The 19,914-nt window shown below is 35.1% G+C and overlaps 1 protein-coding gene across 1 annotated transcript in view; it reads right to left on the bottom strand.

Annotated features, from left to right (window-relative positions):
* BRD10 (bromodomain containing 10) overlaps positions 1-19,914 on the bottom strand; it is a gene marked incomplete at both ends in the record, with an annotated part of 54,761 nt that overhangs the window by 19,773 nt on the left and 15,074 nt on the right. Inside the window, 2 exons of the mRNA XM_082012999.1 lie at positions 5,607-5,696; positions 11,525-11,601. Of these exons, the coding sequence (XP_081869125.1) occupies positions 5,607-5,696; positions 11,525-11,601 (167 nt within the window). The remainder of the gene's footprint in view (positions 1-5,606; positions 5,697-11,524; positions 11,602-19,914) is intronic.

The following is a 19,914-nucleotide window of genomic DNA, read 5'->3' on the forward strand; positions in this document are numbered from 1 at the left end:
CCTCTTAGTTTAGATACTTCCACTTCCTAGGAACAAAGTTAAAAGCAGCTTGTTTGGAATTTCAAAAAAAAAGGAGACACAGAAAATACTATGTTCCATCCTGGCCCAATGTATTCCTTTGGATAGCCTCAGTATCCTACAAATGAATTTATGTTTTAGGTTCTAAAAACTTCTGACCTGAACCGGTAGGTTTTTAACTCTGAATTTTCAGGTGCACTTCAAAATACGTATTTCTGCAGGTGATATGGACTCAGAGCTGCATAAAACTTCAGTTTGCTTTCAGACCTTCTGACTCACCTGCTTAAAAGATATATGCACTCCCAAAGATTGACAAAGACATTCACCTGTCTTGGGAAGTAAAACTGTCTAATTAGAAGCTTTGGGAACAACACTAGAAGATGGCAGAACCCAAAACCTTTTTAAAGGAGGTTTTTACTTTTTTACTATTAAAGTCAAGAACATCGGTATGTTACAAACCTCTGCAAAACAATAAAATCTTCAATGCATTTTCTCCAAACCTTAATTAGTTTTGAACTTGACTGGTGCCCTTGGACTAAATAATCCTCCTTGACCTCACCTTTGTCTGACTTCTTTCCCTGTAGGGAGAGTCTGTTCTTCTCAGGAAGGTACTGTTCTTTATCCATTTTAACCATGTCAACTTAACTGTGGGAATCCTGGGCTCCAGCCTCCCTTCTCAATTCCCAGGCAGCTATGCACTTACCGATCAGACTTCCAGGAAATTATTCAAATCAAATGCCACTACCAAAGTAAAGACTTACATTTCAGTAAACAAGAATATTTCAATGTTTTTGTTCTCTCCAAGACAATCTATGCTTTAACATAATCAGGACAGGATCTAGAATTAACTGTCCATGTCAAAACCCAGTTCATTTTACAATAAGCATGCTTACTACAAAGTCAGGTTGCAAAACGACATCTGCAGAAACGCTCAAAGGTCACTGTTTGATACAAGTATCTGCAATCCTGTCAGTTTCATACTACACAATGGCAGGAAGTGATTAAAAAAAAAACATCAAGTTTTGCTATGATATGAAACAGTTAAATAAATAAAACTGATCTACAGAATACCTTTATTTTTCACAAAACCCCAATGACTTCAGATCACAAGAGAAGTTGATTATCTGAAAGGCAATAAAGTGATATCCATTCACACTGCAACTCACACCGGTTTTACCTGACATAGAAGACAACAGGTAAAAATGGGATACAGAATGTCAGTAACTGAGCGCTGTCATCTTGCATACTGATCGGGATAGAAGGTGCTACTTTTACCATCTCGTCTCATAAAAGGAATTTCATGTAATAGACAGAAACCTTTAAGTTATTCTAACTATATCGGCAAAATGCTTCACTAACTTTTTTTCATCAATACCACTGCAAGTAGATTTTTAAGTGGAATTAGGCTGCTTTGCACGTCTTGATCAATTTACTAGTTATAGCAAATTTCTAAGAGCTCACATTCAACTGAACTGCATGCTTACATATACACGGTCTAAATTTTCAGCAAACATGAGGTAAAAATGCAATAAATCTCAATAGCATTTTTAGCCAATATGTTTTTTTACTTCAGATTTACAATTGTCTGCTGACTGCTTGTAACTTCCCCCACATCTTATCTATGTCAGTATTAGCAAAAAAACCAGACATATTTTTTACTAGAATCTAATTCCTGTTACTGTAAATTCTATGTCGTTTCTATTAATTCCATTTTTACTCTACTTTCTAGTCACACTGCTCTAAGGTGAAAGGATCACAGAATCACAGAATTAGTAGGTTGGAAAGGACCTTCAAGATCATCAAGTCCAACCATTAATCCAGCGCCACCATGTCCCCTAAACCATGTCCTGAAGCGCCACATCCACACGTTTTTTGAACACTTCCAGAGATGGCGACTCCACCACCTCCCTGGGCAGCCTGTTCCAATGCCTGACCACCCTCTCAGTGAAGAAATTTTTCCTAATATCCAATCTAAACCTCCCCTGGCACAACTTGAGGCCATTTCCTCTTGTCCTACGTCACTTCACATGTCCTAAGGAATGTACCAAAGCTAGAAGACATTCTAGCTTAGACACTTCCTGGGGAACCATCCTCCATCCTTTCACTAGGCAGTTCACAGAGCATTAGACTCAAGCCTTTCAAGTCTCCTTTCTGCACCTCCTGCTTTTTGATTTTCAGTCACACACTCAAATAAGCATTATAGCTGACGAACTTACTCTCTCCTCTCCCTCCTGGGATGTAGCAGGTGGTAAGGAGAGGAACTGGTAGTAGCTCTGAAGGGATAGACTTTGGAGCACTCCTGATTGTAATATCATGTACAACGTCATCTGCCACAAAATGGTCCTTTTCCTGTCAAAAGGAGTCCCACTTTCTTTTGCCCCAAGATGCTCATTCCTATCCTTACAATGGCTCCTCAAATTGTGGCAGAACACAAGCACAGGTATTCATGCAAATGCATGATAAATTGTGCTAGAAAACTGATCTGGGTTACGCACACCTCAGCAGCAGTAAAAAAGTAGTTAGGTTTATCACAGACTAACTCTCTCACCATGCAGGTGAACAAAGAATTTTGCTACCCTCTCTCATGGGGTGGCACAGAAGACACAAGCTGCCAGAGACACAGAGAGTAGGAACTATTTGGCAGCAGTTTTGGCTTATGTCAGTTGAAAGCATATGTGAAACTGCAGCCTCGCTTCAGAACTGAAGCTAGAGTTCAAAAGCGAAGCAGGCCAGGAAGAGGTAATACTAACACCGAGCTGAACTTCTGTTTAAAGAATTATTTTCCTCTCTAAAGAGTTATGGCAAACTGACACTAAGGCAAACCTCACCATTGTTACAACAAACTCACTGGTAATCAAGCAAAAGTGAAAGACTTTTTAAATGGAAAAATATTACTCATAGCTAATTCAAAATACAGTACAGGTGTACCAAAGAGTACAGAACCAAACTGTTTTAATCAACCAAGCAGTGAAAATGCTTTTCAACAGGTTTATTATTTCATTGTTGTAGGAGAAACTGGTAGTAACGCCTAAAGTTAAAATTACCCATGATTTTCCATTTGCATAACCCTGTTCTAATTTGCTTTTAATTTGCCAAGCAAAACTTATTTAGGCTAAAAATCTCTCATGTCATTTGTTGGCTCAAGCTGATGTTCTGAAAAGTGTCAGACACAACCAGTCCAACTACCTACAAAAAATACGCGAAAACAGCAAGTTTATTCATGTTAGAGAAGTCTTACAGGTCAGCTCTTTCATTACAGTTTCCAGTACTTCCAAGTTCTGGAGAAGAAATTCCCTTTACATACTCTAGAATGGTCTCCTAGGAAACAAAGGGCAGTCAGGACTAAGAAAATGGCTATACTTTAAAGTCTTAATTAGCCAAGCTGTATTTCTAACTTGTTAGTATTTAATATAAGCTTTAAAGCTTGCCTTGAGGGCTTCTCTCAGTAGCATGTGCTAACAACTACTAAAACTGGAACTACCAAGCAGGTTAGTCATAAAGAAGAAAGGTTCTTACAGTTTCACCTAGGTCATTATTGCAAACAAAAACCAATAAAGTTACCAGGAAGTAGTAAGAACACTGCCATCTTTGGGTCAAAACAAGAAAAAGGTCCATGAACAGCACCAAAATGAATACCATCATATTAAAATAAGCTTTCACATTAGGTCAAGTTTCCATCATCAAATTAGAAAATGTTCTACTTAATAGACGAGGCACTTCAGTAAAGCTGAAACAAACTCTGTTCTCGATGCTTCTGAAACTGCCAATGTCATTTGTGTCAGAGCTGAAGAATGAAAATCTGCATCTCCTCCAGTTTGTAAGATATCTAACCTAATTACACATAGTGTTAGACATCAGAAAATGAAATTCTAATGACTTCCCTTGCAAAGTGAAACCTCATTTTAGCAAGTCAAGTTTATTGACTACTCATCTAACATCTTTGTATTTGTATTTTTTCAAAGTGAATATGAAATTTGCCTGATAATTATTAAAAAAAATAACTTCACGTTACTGTTTCCTTAAAATCACTTCTTCAGCAAGTAATCTGAGCCTTTTTTCTTTACATAAGATTTCTAACAACACAAGTGTTTAGAGACACAGAATCATGATCTGATACATCTATACAAGCACACAGAAAGACGGTCCTTACCTCACAACTTCTGAATGCTGAATGAGTTGTATCTTAACTCCCCTGTACTTAAGTGTTTGTTTTTTTTAAGGTGGTGTGATTAGAACTAAACATAGTATTCCTGCTGAAGTCATGCAACTTATTTACATAATGACATTATCAGATTTCAGTTCAAAGAGCAATTATGACATATTTAGCATTTGTCTACCCTTGAAGAAGTCTTGTTGGTATGGTTTTACTAGTAGACTAAAAGTCTCACCTATACTAAGATTATTGATATGCTGATGTATGTGCACTCTCGCTTTTGGCTTTTTCTTCTACTGTTGACATAGCCTTTCTGATAACCTCTTGACAATCTTATCAGAAAACCAATTTGCAATTTAGCAACTACAAAATAATTTCAAGTTAAGTCTGTTTTTATTCCTTTGGATATTTCAGCAACTATTATGCTAAGTGTCTGCACTGAAATTTGCCTTTCTGAATCCTAATTTATATTGCCTCTCACCTACCATCTCTCTCTCCCCTATTTAACTAATTTAAGAATAAATTATTTCTGCATGACACTAAAAACATTCACAGAAATTAGCAGCCTAATTTTTAAGGTATAGAAAAAGCAACATTTTTAATTTCATTCACAGAAATGCCACAGAAATGTCTACCAAAGGTTTAATGAACAAAACTGCAATGAAAAACTCTAAGCAGAGTTGGCTGTAGAGAGCCATTTAAATGAGTACTATTTATGTTTTTAAAAACATCAACCACCTTAGTGAGAATCATTGCCTACTACACTATTTATGTTTTTAAAAACATCAACCACCTTAGTGAGAATCATTGCCTACTACAAAACCCCAAACATGTTGGATTCTCTTGTCTATCTGTTATTTTTTTGAGGTTTTCAGCAGCATAGACTGGGTGATCCAGTGTACATCGCTAAAATTTGTATCACAACCTGTTATCAAAAGCCAGATAGAATACTTTCCTGTACAACCTACTTGAATAAAAATTAAACAAAGCCAATTTTAATAACTTACTTGCAATCAAAAGGAGTTAGGAATCCTAATAAGCAACATAAGAGTCAGCTCACAAGAAGATCTGATCAGCACTGCATAGGCAGATATGAGAACTCTATTCTGTAATTGCTTGTTGGGTAAGTGTTTGTCCTCAGGGAAGAATGGTTACATGTTTAATAGAAATGAAATACCCTTTCTAAGGTATTGTCACCATCCACATTTTATTTTGGAAGTGAAAATGTTAATGCAGTTATTGAATTTACTTATCTGAAAAACATTGTGAACAGAGCATTATATTCAGAAAAGATTAAGATTACATACTCCAGGTATCAACCTTACAAGGCTTCATGCAGTTACTGAACAGGCATAAAATCTTCAGTTGACAGGCCTCAGCAAATAATTGGCACCGTTTTATACCCATATAAGAGAAAGCTTTTAATGTCACATACCGATTTCTTTTTAATGTCCTCCAGATCTTTGAGTTCACTCTCAATCTTTGTGATTAATTCCCTGAGTTCATCAAGATTAGTGCAAATAAGCTAAAAAACAAATGAACACAAACACTTGGTAATGTGGGACTTGGAAAATGTACAATGAAGTTAAATAAAACCTAAAAGCACATGTTATTACTTAGTGCCACCATTTAATTTTTATTTTCTTATAGCATTTTAAAATGTAAAAAAATAGGAGTTCTTGGAAGGAAGAAAATCTAGTAAGAAAATACTTCACTCTTCAGACATAAACCATATCCCTGCTTGTAAGCTTCCATTCCAAAATGTACGTATTTTCTTAAAACTTCTGTGAATGGCAACCTAATTTGTCTCCAGTATAGTAATACATTTGAACAGGTTTCAGTACCAAACAACTCCCTGGTGAATTAAAGCGTACTAGCTTTGGACTATGCTGTGGTTATAACATAATTACACTTATTAGACCTTCTTCCTGAATGTAACTTTTCATGCTTACACAGAGTGTTCTGAAAGATAACCTTCCCATGTCTATCAAATCTACCTATCTACCTATGTTTTGAAAAAGTATTATATTCTTACTCCTGTCCTGAGAAAACAGCTTTTTACATTTTTCCTTTCAGAATATGGATGTCATTTTCTTTAAAAAACCATCAAAAGTAATCTGTATGTTTTGTCTTATCATAATTTGGGGTGATTAAAGACTTAATAAACTGGAAATTTTTAAGCTCTTAGGTTCTTTCAAGTCATTGTATGTTAAGACTTGCTTCTTTCTTAACACACTTAGGTGGAAATGTTTTCATTACTACTGAAAACATGTTGAAATAATTTAAGAAAATCAAAACCAAACAGGAAAAAAAAAACCCCACAAAAATGCTTTTATCATACACCTGCTAATTTTATTTTTTCCCCAAATCAGTAATTCTTAGCAATATATTTTTACTTCATTTACACAAGAAGTTTAGATTTGCAGCGAATTCCTATTAAAAAAAAATCTTTGTTTCACTATTAAAACACTGAACTGACACTTTTACCAAAATACATACATTTCAGAAACCTGTAACACATAAATGCCATTATTGTCATAACACCTGTGTACATTTGAGAGCATTGGGAAATTGGAATGACTCAAACTTAACTTTACAGTGTTCACATTTATCAAGTTTAAAATAGCAAGTGAATAAGGAAATTGGCACCGCCTTGACATTGTATATAAAATTAACTAGCAAAAGGTTTCTCTCTCAACCCAGAAAATAGTACTACTATGTGTAACTCTACTAGGTTCAATATGCATGTCTGTCTTGCACTTAAAGAAGTTCCAAATACATAAGATGTAAACTGGAAGACAAAAACTGGCTTTTCTCTTCCCCTCTGGCCTGCAAAGAAATCTATGATACTGTATTAATATACAAAACAGTACAAGTTTGTCACATCAAGCCCTTGACAAAGCCAATAAAAGCATGGATAAAGATTTACCCCACACAATTATAATCCATTCATTTGACCATATACCTGACAATTCAGTTTTAAATTTTATCACTGCTTTTGATTTTCTCCTATGAAACACGTTTAATTCAGTGTACCATGGATCAAAGATAAAGCAAAACTATGAACCAAAGAAAGATACTGTCTTCATTCTCTAGAAGTGGGTGAATGTCTCTCTAGGAACTCACTACTTGAAAAGGTAAGAGTTTACATGAAGGATGGTTTCACTATTGTTATAGTCTATCTATAGCCTATCCTTGATTCTACCATATAGAGCTCCTACATGTCATCAAAAAACTCATGCAGCCAAATTTTCACAGGTATAGTCTTGTTTCTCATTTTCGGAACCGTCCCTTGAGACATAAGGATCTGGTTTGCAAAACTATTAATGTGTACCAATCCAAACTACATCAATGGGAAAAACAATACAAACATATAAAGTTTAGTTGCCTTGGGCCTGGGGGAGACAGGGAAGAGTAATCAAATATCAGAGTCCAAATCTTCATCGGAAAAGGTGTACATTTGAGGCTATTATCTGTGTGTCAATTACCCACTGGTAAAACAAGGAAGGTAAAAGCAGCTCAACTTAGAGGATTTACTGTCAAAATGAGTTTAGTATTTGAAATGCTCCAATACTGTACTGAAGACCACTGTAAAAAGGTTCAAGAAGAAACTGGTATTTCTTCATTCACAGTAGGATTTGAGATGAGGTAATTAAAGATGCACACTAACTGGGAAGAAGCTATTTCTGAAACTTCTCTCACTTGGTTAACATTTCCCATGTTACAGAATGAAGCCAGCATTTTGAAGGAAAGATGAGAAGAACAGTAATAAAATCTAGTGTATTTTGTATGTTACGGAATCTAGCTGATATTTCTTATGAGACTCTAATGAACGTTGCAGTGTTCTTTGCTCATGGGTGTTAATTGGCTGAACTTAGCAATTAAATTTTCTGCAAACAACACTGCCTTTTTAAATTGTTATGTATGTTTTAACAGGTAAATTAGCATGAAGGTTAAAAGAAAGATATTAATGTTGCAATCTAATCATTCTGTCACATTCCCATAGCTCACTGGTAGTTTCACATCCTGCTCTTGAAGAACACGCCTTTTAATCATCTATTGTAAGAAAAAGAATCTGAAGAGAAAAAATGTTTCCTTTACGACTTATCAAAGGTAGTGAAAGATTAGTCCCTATTCTCTAGAGCACTACATGGTGGCTTAAAGATTCAGGTTGTAAACATTTCCATTAATGTACAAGTCGTGTAATTAGTTAGGTACATACTAACTACAACACTGACATTTTCACATCAGGCATAGTACTTACTAAATATGGGCTTAATTTTCATAGGCAGTAAGCATCCTGTCTTTCAGATGAATACAATGAAAGCTTCAGATATCCAGTATTCCCGTAAATTTTCAAACTCTGTGTTCAACATTCCTTTTACGATACAGTCTCAGATCTCAGTAGTGTCTCTGAGACACTCACTGATTCCTAGAACTTCAAGGAGGAAAGACAGGAAATCTCCCCTGACTTTTGTAAGGAAAGACGGGGGACCAAGTTCTATTCCAACTTGGGACTCTTCTGTGATCCATTTCTCAGAAATTACAAATGAACTATTTATCATTATAGAAACAAATCTACTCTGTGGATCTACTTGTAAATACAAACCTAACGTACTCCCCCAGATCACTGATGCTCCCTCCTTGTCCCCCTTAACTTCAGCCAATCTTCTAGCACAATTTTTATGCACTGCAATGGGCTCTTATGCTTAACTTTAAGTTATCTGTGTACTGATTGCAAGTTATACTTTTATTTCCTATGAATCTGCTCTTTTATTGCTGCCATCTCCATGTGGAAAATGTTCATATAGCCCCCTTTCAGGATCTGTATTTAATATAGACCATACCTGATAAAACTGAAACTGTTAAGGCACAGTTAAAACAGAAAAGCTGAAGTTAGCCCAGCTCCTGAAAATCTGTGCGTTTCTTTTTTCCTTAGTTATAGTACATGTATGTCTATATAGCTACATGTATATATATGTGAGGGGAAAGGAGGAAAGAGTGAGACAAAGTACCTCTTATCACTCCTAAACGTACTTTGTAACTGGAAAAGAAACAAAAAACCCCCTCGTATTGGTGTCCCTTCTGTACAGCAATATAATTACTGTCATTTCATTAAAACATTAATGAGCAACAGTAATAACAAGCTTGGAACTCAGAATTTCTTTTAAAAGAAAATACGTAACAGCCAACTAACTCATGATCTGTGAAGTTGTAAACTCAATTCTCAAATAATTTTCAAAATATTAAAAATGGGACATATTTTTAATGTGTTTTTATTTGGTAAAGAGAATTTAACTTGCATCTGCTTTTGTTTTGGGGTTGTTTTATGTTTTGTTTTGTTGTTTGGGTTTTTTTTTAAAGCAGTCTTGAGCTGAGAAATTAATATAAGGTCTGAAATCACATACAAGGAAGGAGTGATGTTCACTGACCTATGCTTTTACTGGTTTGTCCATGACATTCAAACTATGGCAGCAGAAAATCTGTGCAGTATCTTTCCTCAAACTGTTGTTTAAAAATGGCATTATAAATGTTAGGATTAAGTAGTACAATTATCTCCTGCGGGTTTTTTTGTTAATAATTTATTTTAATGTATAATTTGGGTCATTGCACATATTAAAAGATTTATTAATACTAATTTCTCAGCTTTAATGTCAAGTTATGATTTTCAGGTAAAGAATCTATACTTAAGTACAGGATCTAGTCTTATGAAATAAAGAGCCTTATGGCTTTTTTTTTTTTTTTTTTTTACATTTGTAGGCTGCAGGCACATAAAGCATCTTACATATTTTCATTTATTTACTTTCTTTCCAAAAGAACTTATGTTCAGACATGGATATGAATACTCTTATGGCTATACCCTTCCTGGCATACCTCACAGGGCCTGTGTACACTCAAGCTCTCTTACCAAATATTTAAAAAAATATACTCTCATCTTCAAACAGTTACACAATTTCATTAAGTTTAGCCATCCATGCATGTGGAGCAGAGTTATATTGAGGCATACTTTACCGGGCTGTAAAAGTCTCAGTAGTATTCCAAATATAAATGTTTCAATATTTACAAATATTTCTAACAGTCATACCAGTCCTGCCCAACCTCTTGAAAAAGGCAGGCTAAATTGCCAAAAGGTTCCCTAGTAAGATTAAAATTCCATACTAATTGATCTCAGCTTCACCTAAAACAGGTATGAAACCTAGCTTTGATCAAAAGAGCCAGAATTATTTTATTACATTTTAATTAACATTTTATATAGGTAAATGTAATAATGTTAATTTAACACTTAGATAGATAGATGAATGTACAGTTTACCCTGGTTAGATAAAAAGCTGGGCTAGTTTTAGATAATGTTTTAGACAGGCTACTTAAATGTAGTAGTTTAATACAGTAAAAAATGATTTCTAACCTAACCATGTACATCCATGGCATGCAGGTAATGTGTTGGGAAAAAAAAATAAAATTTTTAGACACTGTACCTATTTTTTGGAGCTGCTAGGAAACACTTCAGTAACTCCCATTATAATATACACAAAAGTCAGTGTACACTTAAATATCAGTCTTTTCTAAATATTGAGTGTTACTAACCATTTTTTTCAACAGAAATTCTACTAGCTATACTAGCTATACACATGATCATCATGGAATAAACTGATTCAGTGTAAGGGTTTTACAGAACACTCATGATTTAATGTGGGTCTATTCCTCAGAATGAGACAGACTGCTTTCTGAAAAAAAAAGAAGTTTATAGAGAAAGGAGAATTTCAATCCACACAGGCATGCACAAATAAATTGTGACGTAGAACTGAAGTACTGTTAACATTTCTATTACAGTACCGTAAAACCACATTATAATAACTAGCACTTCTTTCTTAGTGCTCTCTGGTCTAAAGGTCATCTGCAGATAAGGGGTAAAAGTTGCAAACAAGATGAGCACAGGAGCCTACAAATTTTTTGGAAGTCCTTCAGTAAATCAAGCTAGATTTCAATTCAAGGACCACAGTGTCACACCTCAAAAAAAACCCAAGTAATTTTATTCCAGTAAATTGTATCTATCTTAAAAATTCCATGAAGAGCTCATAGTTTTTACAGGTTTTGTCCTGTTAACAGATTTATCTGGGATCTTGAACAATACTGTCAAACAGTGTCTAAGCTGCACATAAAAAATGTTAAAACATTCTCAACCAAGAAAAGGTGAAATGCACTTTTAAAAACACTATCAGATTAAACCTTTTGAACTAGAAAAAGGAAATTCATCTTTGATTAGGATTTCCAAGGTCTCTATCAGAAACTAAAGGACTTATTTTACAGACATTCAGATTTCAAGTGTTTAAAACAAAAATTAAAATAATTTACCTGAAATTCTGGTATAGTAGACTTTGTGACACTTTTCCTCTTCTTTGTGATTGCTTTTTTAGATACCGTTTTTTTTCCTTGTAAGATTAAAAGAGAAAAGCTTCATAATGCTGTTTGTTGTACTTCATTAATAAAACCAAGTTACATACAAACTTGAAAGTTAAACTCTAACTAACAGATGGCTAACAGTAAGTCACGTAAACATGATGAATCAGAACTAGACTCAGCAAAAGCAAACAGTAAACTACAAGTATCTGTGTAGGGCAGTTGAGGCAGCGGGGGGGGAACAAACCTACTACAATGTCCATAATATACCGCCTAAAAGTCATAAAAGAAACATTCACACCACTGTTCTGAAAGGAGTGAAATCCAGAACTTATGCCACAAACTTAAGAAATATAGCATCTTACCTGCAAGATTGTTCTCTGACACTGTAAAGTGAACCACACGTTAGGGTCTGGGACCGCTCTATCTTACAGTAAAAAATATCCACAAAGCACAAGCGATATCTAGAAATCCCTGAATGAACATACTGAAGTTACCAATGAAATCAGATTACTGATTTGTTTTTTCTGGCTCTGGCAAAACCTAACGTTTTAAAAGAAAGCAAACTCCTTCCTATAATCCCTTTTACACCCAACTGTGCTATTTAAAAACATGGATGTAACTAAAAACCTCCGTGAAGGTAAGGCAAGTGGTTTACTGCCTATAGTACCAAGGTTCACAAGTCCCATACACTTCTCAAATCAAGTAGTTACCTCACCAAGTCACATATGCAAGACAATGGAGTTTCTTAAGGTTATTTCTACATTCACACGGTAAACTGAAACAATCCTACTTTTGACCTGTTCCTTCAGACCAAAACTATCACTATAAGATTACCACTGTGCTCACACTCAGGAGCCCTAAAGAATAATTTAAAAACTTAAGGAAAAATAAAAACCAACCAAAACCATATAAAGTATGTGGAATTCGTTGTCAAATAGAATCATTACAGGCACTTGGTAATAACACAAGCAAATGCAGATTTTATATTTATATTAATGATAACATTGGCAGGAATTACATTTAATTTTTTCCTAATAGATACTTGCTTGAATGTGCAAATGCATATGTACATATAAATACACATATTCATAGATGTCTAGGCAAGTATATTTTCAGTTTATAACACTGAGTTTCCTGAACATCTTACCTGAATCTGAAATAAAACACACTTAAGAGACTGGTCACAGGGCTTGAAGGATCTAGATTTGAAACTCCACATAAAACCAAACCATATAAAAATCAACCTAGACTTGAAACTCAACATACTGAACACATAACAAAATTTAAAGACCCCTAACTACCAAAAATAAACACTCACAGATTTGACATTACAGAACAGGTGATAAAGTATAGAAGCATGTTTATTAGAACAATGACCCAAACGTTTTCACAATGGGAAAAAAAGTCAGCATTTTATGAATCCAGCTGCATTAAAAACATTATTGCTACTACTGAGAACAGTGCTGTCCATTTAATGAACTAAAGCAGACATCCAATATAAGCTTTCTTTACAAACTGACTCAAAAAGAAGTCTGGTCATATGGTCATTCCTTGTTATAGCCCTGTAAAAGAATGTTATCTGGCAAGAATATGAAGGGATAAAACAATGGGGCAGCTAGACTGTCATGCTTCTTTACAAAAAGATTAAAATGAAAATTTTCATTTTAGCATTTTCAAGACACTTTTCAGCAAATATTTACTTGAGTATTTTTAGCATGTGGTGCTGTATGATGCAGTGTACTTCAAAAAATAACAAAGTTAACAGAAATATACTCTTTTTTCCCCAATATTTCCTTCTGAAAAAGGGGGCAAGAATAGTTAGGAAGAATTATAGTTAATTACCAAAAAAAGAAATTAAATCTTTCTTCCTTCACAGCAGCATCTGAAAAGCATGCATTAGGGAAGATATGGGGTAACAGACAGAAAAAGACTTAAAAAAAAAATTACTAGAAGCACAAGGAAAATGAGCCTTACCTTCTGTATAAACTGAATCAAGGAAAAAAAGTCTTTGAACATAAGAGTATGGCATATGGGTTACCATAAAGCATGCCTACTAGAATATATGTACCATACGACTTACACAATTCCCAGGCTGCCATGTGCCATGAACTAAGAATATATCTGTACAGAGCAACACCACAATCTCTTTCCCACTTTGTGACTATACTCATCAAATGTGCTATGGTGCAGGCACATACCACACACCAAAATATAAGAAAACATTACAAATTATTTGCACAATGGGAGAGAATTAATATATACAGCAAACTAGCTTTGGCAAACTTGTCTTCTACCTTAATAATATCCTTACAAAATAACACATTGAAATTCAAAAGGAGTTACAGGAATAGTACTGATAATCTCTTTTTTAAGAAGTTATCTCTGGTTTTCCAAGAATAGTATTTCTCGTTTGCCAAGTTCCAAAAGAAAACATTTTTTTAAATAGCTTTTGAAGGGGGGAAAAAAACCCAAAGATGATAAAGGAAAACCTCTATTTAGTATTAGTGAGACAATGCAGCTGCACCTGTGTCCAGTTTCCAAACTGATGTTGGTACCTAAAAATATTCCAATTCACTTACCTTTAAGCAGAAAAATCTTTGGATAAAGTTAACCAAGGATCAGATTTCCACCATAAAAATCTACTGAGATCTGCTAGTTTAAATTCTGAGACCACAAGCTGACATGTTCAGCAAAAACAGCAATGATAAGGGAAGTCAGCTTCTACCAGCTTAGCTACCTGCTACTGGCCCTTGTCACATGTAGCAGAAGCACATGAACACTTCAGCCATGCCACCACAGAGCAGTCACTTAGCTTCAACTGCCAGGCTGAGGTGGGCATAGATGCTGTATGGAGGATAAAATCACGAAGGGGTTGAACAGGCATCAACTGTGAGTAGCAACTTCTCAAAACACGCCACTGAGGTCTGCTAGAGCTCCTTTGCCCATAATCCTAGGTAAAGAGACTATTTAAAATGGCTTAAATTACTTTAGCAGATAAAGTAATGTTTTTGACAGCAGCTAGACACATTTTGAATGAAAGCACACTGTACCTTTCAGAGCGTTCTCAATGTACAAATACATTTAATGGCTGACTGAAAGCAATCAGTTAGAAAAATACACCTAAGAAATAATGAAAAAAAAAAAATTCTAATGAGGAAGCTCATACACATTGTGTCTTCAGGTCACCTATCCCAATTCAAGAAACCCTGCTTGCTTCCCACCTCTCGGTCCCCAGCTTTTACTGGCCGTAATTTACAAGCCACTTTAAGAGCTCTACACATAGACAAAATAATAAAGTAATTTAAGTACCAAAATTCTTGAAGGGGGAAGGGGGAATAGTGTCTCAACAGATTTCCATCTCTCAAGGTCTTCCAAGTCACAGATGACCTGATCTGGTATTTGTGACAGTCCTGCTTTAAATAAGGAATCAGACTAGGTGATCTCCAAATGTTCCTTCCAACCAGCTTTTCTATGGCTCTGTGACTCTTGAAAAGAGTATCTTGCACAGTATACATGTATTAGTTACAAATACATAGGAATCAATGTCAGAAGGAAGATAAATCAGAAAATGCTTTTGTCCAATTAATTTCTTTACACTTCTCCTTAATCATGTAAGAATGAAATGAGATAAACACTCTCCACCAAAACAAATTAAAAGTTTCCCAAACTAAAACAAGAAGTCAAAAAAAAAAAAAAATCTTGAAACAGCTGAAGACGCCTTCTCCTTCAACAGCTGCAATTACATAAAACCTGTTTTTAGGCCTACCATCTTAAAGCACTAACGGTGGCCTCTTTATCCAGCAACAGCTACAACGCTACACTAACACTACAACAAAATTATTTTTTGCAGAGTAGAGAAATACTTACTCGGACAAGTATTTGATAAATGTTTTATAAATATTGATAAATAAATATCTATTTGTTCTGATTCCTATAGGGCAATACTTGTAATAAAGATTAAAGTTTTACTTCTTTTTCATACAAAATTCCATTTCAAATATGGCCAACACTTCTTTGGAGAGGAAAAAAAAAAAGCTTTATTCCCCCTTGCCAGAACTATAAAATAACATTATGAAATAATAAAAGCTTCGTATTCAAATATATACACATCAAAACTACATTTTTAAAAAGAAAATCTACTTTGATGCAAATGGAACTATTCTAAAACTAGGAAATGTCAGCCTGTATTACTCCTGTGTAACCTTACATTCACTCACTAACATGATTTCACTGTGCCACAATTAGTCATTATGTGTCCACACTGCCTTTTCCAACAGGCTCCACATCTCAGTCTCTTCTCCTCTGAACTGAAACCCAACTATGAGTCATTCCGCTTTCGCTAGAAGTTGTAACTATCATCTCTTTCCCCCCTCCCATGCTGCAGGAGAGGATCAGATCTTTTTATACTGCCTCCAATATTGACAGAGACCTAAGCCATTTCTCAGATTAGGGAGGCGACAACTACAGACAGCTAAGGCAAGAGCCCTTCCACGCCCAGTGGACGAATCAGGATTGTGCAACAAATAAAGTCCTTTTCATTCTCTACCAGAAAATAAAGGGAAAATACAAAATTAAACTATAATTCAGTTATCTGTGGATATAAACTAGAACTCTTTATTAATTTGAGGTACTATTTCTCTCCAATAACATGCTACTAACCTATACCTAGAGTCAGCAGCATCAGAGCCCAAAAGCTCAGTCTGCACATTTCCTGACTTTACCTGCTGAAACAAATCACTTGGATATTAAATTGAAACAAGAACACTGTCAAAATGCATACAATCTGCAGTAAAGGACAGGGCAGTTGTATAACATTTTAGCTATCACACCATTGCTTTTTCTGAATGAAAACAAAGTCCATCTCACAGAAGGAATGCAGTAAAATACAGGTTTTCCACAGTCAACTTACTTGAGCAAGACTTTACTTATCTGCCAAAAAAACCCTGAAAACCGTATTAAACAGAACAAGTAACATTAACTTACATACTGCCCTGTCCACACAGACAGTGTTTAGTTGATGATGATAGAAACCTATGTAGTGAGTATTAGTGTATGCCAGTAACAGAGGTTAGCAAAAGCACTGTAGTGAATTTGAAACAAATGTTATTCTGAGAAAAGCTGATTTCAAAGTAAGTGAATGTCGTATTGGAAAGCATTGAAATATTTGTACTGTTGGAAATAGCATAGTCCAGGTTTCATGTATGACTCAGTCTCAGAGTAAAAACAGTACTTTATATAACAAACCAAAACTAAACCAAGATAAATGAATAAAATAATTCAAAAGGTGAGCAATTTTTACATTACTGCTTTTTAATTTTTAATGCTAAATCAATGGTGATCACAACAGGGGGAGTGGGAGAAATATGACTTCCCTGAATTAATACTGTTTTGACTTATCATCTGTTCTAACCTCAATTCCAAGACACTGGATTGTTTTATACTTCCAACTGATAGTTAAAAGCTGTTTTTTATCAATTTTCTTGCTATGTATTTACAATTGTTGTCAAGTAATTTGGTAAACAAACTCATTGCTGAAAGTAAAAAACAAATCCAGATCTACAGATTTTTCATATTTATTCCTTTTAAATAACACCACTGCTGGAACTTATGTTCTAAGATTCACTGGAAATCAACATTTTACTAGCCAAGAGCCCCTCAGTCAGCTCTGAGAAAATTCTTACATGTTACTTAAGTTCAGTAGGTCCAGAAGATGTCTGTCTGCCATTGGTTTTCCTTTCAAGCAAAAACAAATTCCACAGATGTTATCACTGAATAGATGTGCAGGCAACTAACAAGGTACACATGAAAACTAGGGCCTGGATGCTAGTTATGAGCACCCAAAAAACTTGCTAGGGAGATTAGATACAACTAAAACAGAAGCCATCTCATGTTGGGCTTGCCATCTCATGGTGAACAAGGGGGAATAAATAAATAAATAATACTTCAGATCTCTTCTAGTCCTATTTTGGAGGCATAGGCATGTAGACAAATAAAACACCAAGCCACAGAAATGCTCTTGACATTGTAAGCTACCTCAGAAAGGACAATACAATCCATTTATAAGTTATCATAACATAAATTGTTTTGACTTGAAAACAGGAACATTTTTACAGCCCTAATAAAACTTTTTGTTATGAATTATGGTATTTGAGTCCTCATGGCTCCTCCCTGAAGAACAAAAGTAATGTCAATCAGTGCTTCAAATTACAACATGACAACATAGAGCAATTTTTAAGAAAAAATGATTTTAATAATGATTTTGAACAAAGCCACAATGTCAACCACATATGCAGCACAGCCTCATTCCCCCAGATGGGGAAACGCATGTTTTTGACATCAAACACTAACTCAGTAGTTTTTGCAATGGTAAAATAAAGTTATGTTAGCCCCCTCCAGTTGCAAGAATTCGTGTTTCTCATTACATCGTAGCAGCAACTCCACTGTTCTCAAGTTGAAAAACTGTCCTGAATTTTCCTGTTCACAGATTTATAAGACACATTTCATGCCTTTCAAAGATTTGGCAACTATTGATCATGTCCTGTTTTCTCTTTTTTCTCTCTATCTTGCTCCCAACAGCTCCTCTTTTAGAAAATATAACGTGCAATAATCTGGAAAATGAAGCATTACTATAGACTTTTGAAGCTTCCACACTGACACATCATATGCTTTTATACAGTCAAAACAGCAAAGCAGGTCTGAACAAATGCATTAATAATGCTGATTTACAGAACATTTTAAGTAAACCCAATAAAACCTCAGTGGTATATGTTTCTGAAGATACTGGCACTGCAGCTTACTGCATGAAGTGCACTGTTACAACCTGGTAGAACACCTCATTTAATGTTTTCAACATGGTTAACAAGCTGTTCCAGATCTAGAGGCTAGACAGCACTACAAGGAAGTTTTTACAACTCTGAAGGCAAAACTGAAGGTTAAACTCCAAAGGACAGTACACCAGACACTACAAAACTACTTCCAAGCTGTTAAATTAATTTCTTCGTATTCAAACAATGCTTGACTACATATACAAAATGTAACGATATTGTAAAGAAATAAAATATATTGTGAAATACACTTTAAGCAGGTGGATTGCTATGAAAGTAGAGGGTATAGAATTTACATCAAGGTTGTTCCAAAGGCATGTGCTGTATTGGAGTTTTCTACACCAATTGGCATAAGAGATTCAACTTACACTTCAACCTTCAGGCACATCACAGTTATTTCAAACACCCTCTGGTCCCTCCTATTTTCTCAACCTTATGGATGTTCTGAATTTCACCCAAATCTCCATTTCAAACATGCAGTCATAGAATTCTCATGCTTTTGTATCATGCCTTGCACTGCAATCTTTGTTGTACAGCAGGATTTACTTCACCATAGTTGTCTTAGTCCAGATCCAACAAGCCTATCACCACTGTCATGAATTCAAGAACTTCTAGACTAAGTTATCTAACTCCAGTAATAAAATAACATTTAAAATGAATGTGTAGCATGCAAGTTGTTTACAGAACTACTCTCTTGGGCTCTGTCTTTTCATTATATTCAGTACTAGTCTGTCAATAACATTGACATACAATACTGCCACAGTAATAACCATCACCTTGTTTCAAAGACACAGATTCAATAAAGTGGTTATATCTTCCTTTTCATAACTTGTAAGAAAACCTCATAATGATGGCAATGCTCACAACATGGCCATGTTCTCCGGTAAGTTTCGCTCACAATCGTTATGGGAAGTTTTCAGCTAAAAAACCTGCACACCTGGTCTGCATTAGTGAACAGTATCTTTTGGGTATCACTGCCACAGCAAGTCAGGAATGTGCAAATCGTCTCAACAGAAACAGGAACTGGGACTCAAAGTTACATGTGGAGAACCAATAACAAATTAAAAAAAATCACCTTATTAAAAAATAAGGAAGGGTACTCACTTTTACATTCTTGATGCTCTCGTCTACCTCCTGTACTTTTAAACAGCATTGTAAAGAGTCATTATGGCTAGGATCAGATTTAAATCAAGTAGTTTTGTGAATTCAGAACCAGTTTTACCAAATCTCTCTGTTCCACATTGTAGGAGTATCTTTAAACAGAAGATAAAATTTCCGAAGAGCTTTGAGAAATATTACTTAGCCTTAAACATTGTGAAGCATTACAAAACAATAAGGCATTAGCATCAATTCAATCCGATCCTACCCATTTCGGCCTAAAAGCTACAGGACTAACAGATACTTAATAAGCGTAGGAAGAACAGCTCTTTCTCATAATACTGTAACATTTTAGGAAAATTTTCTCTGGCGAGATCAAAATTGAAGTAGGCAGAATAAGAAGGGAAATGCCTCACCATA

The sequence above is a fragment of the Phaethon aethereus genome (assembly GCF_964289735.1).
Source record: "Phaethon aethereus genome assembly, chromosome: Z".
In the NCBI taxonomy this organism is placed as follows: Eukaryota; Metazoa; Chordata; class Aves; order Phaethontiformes; family Phaethontidae; genus Phaethon; species Phaethon aethereus.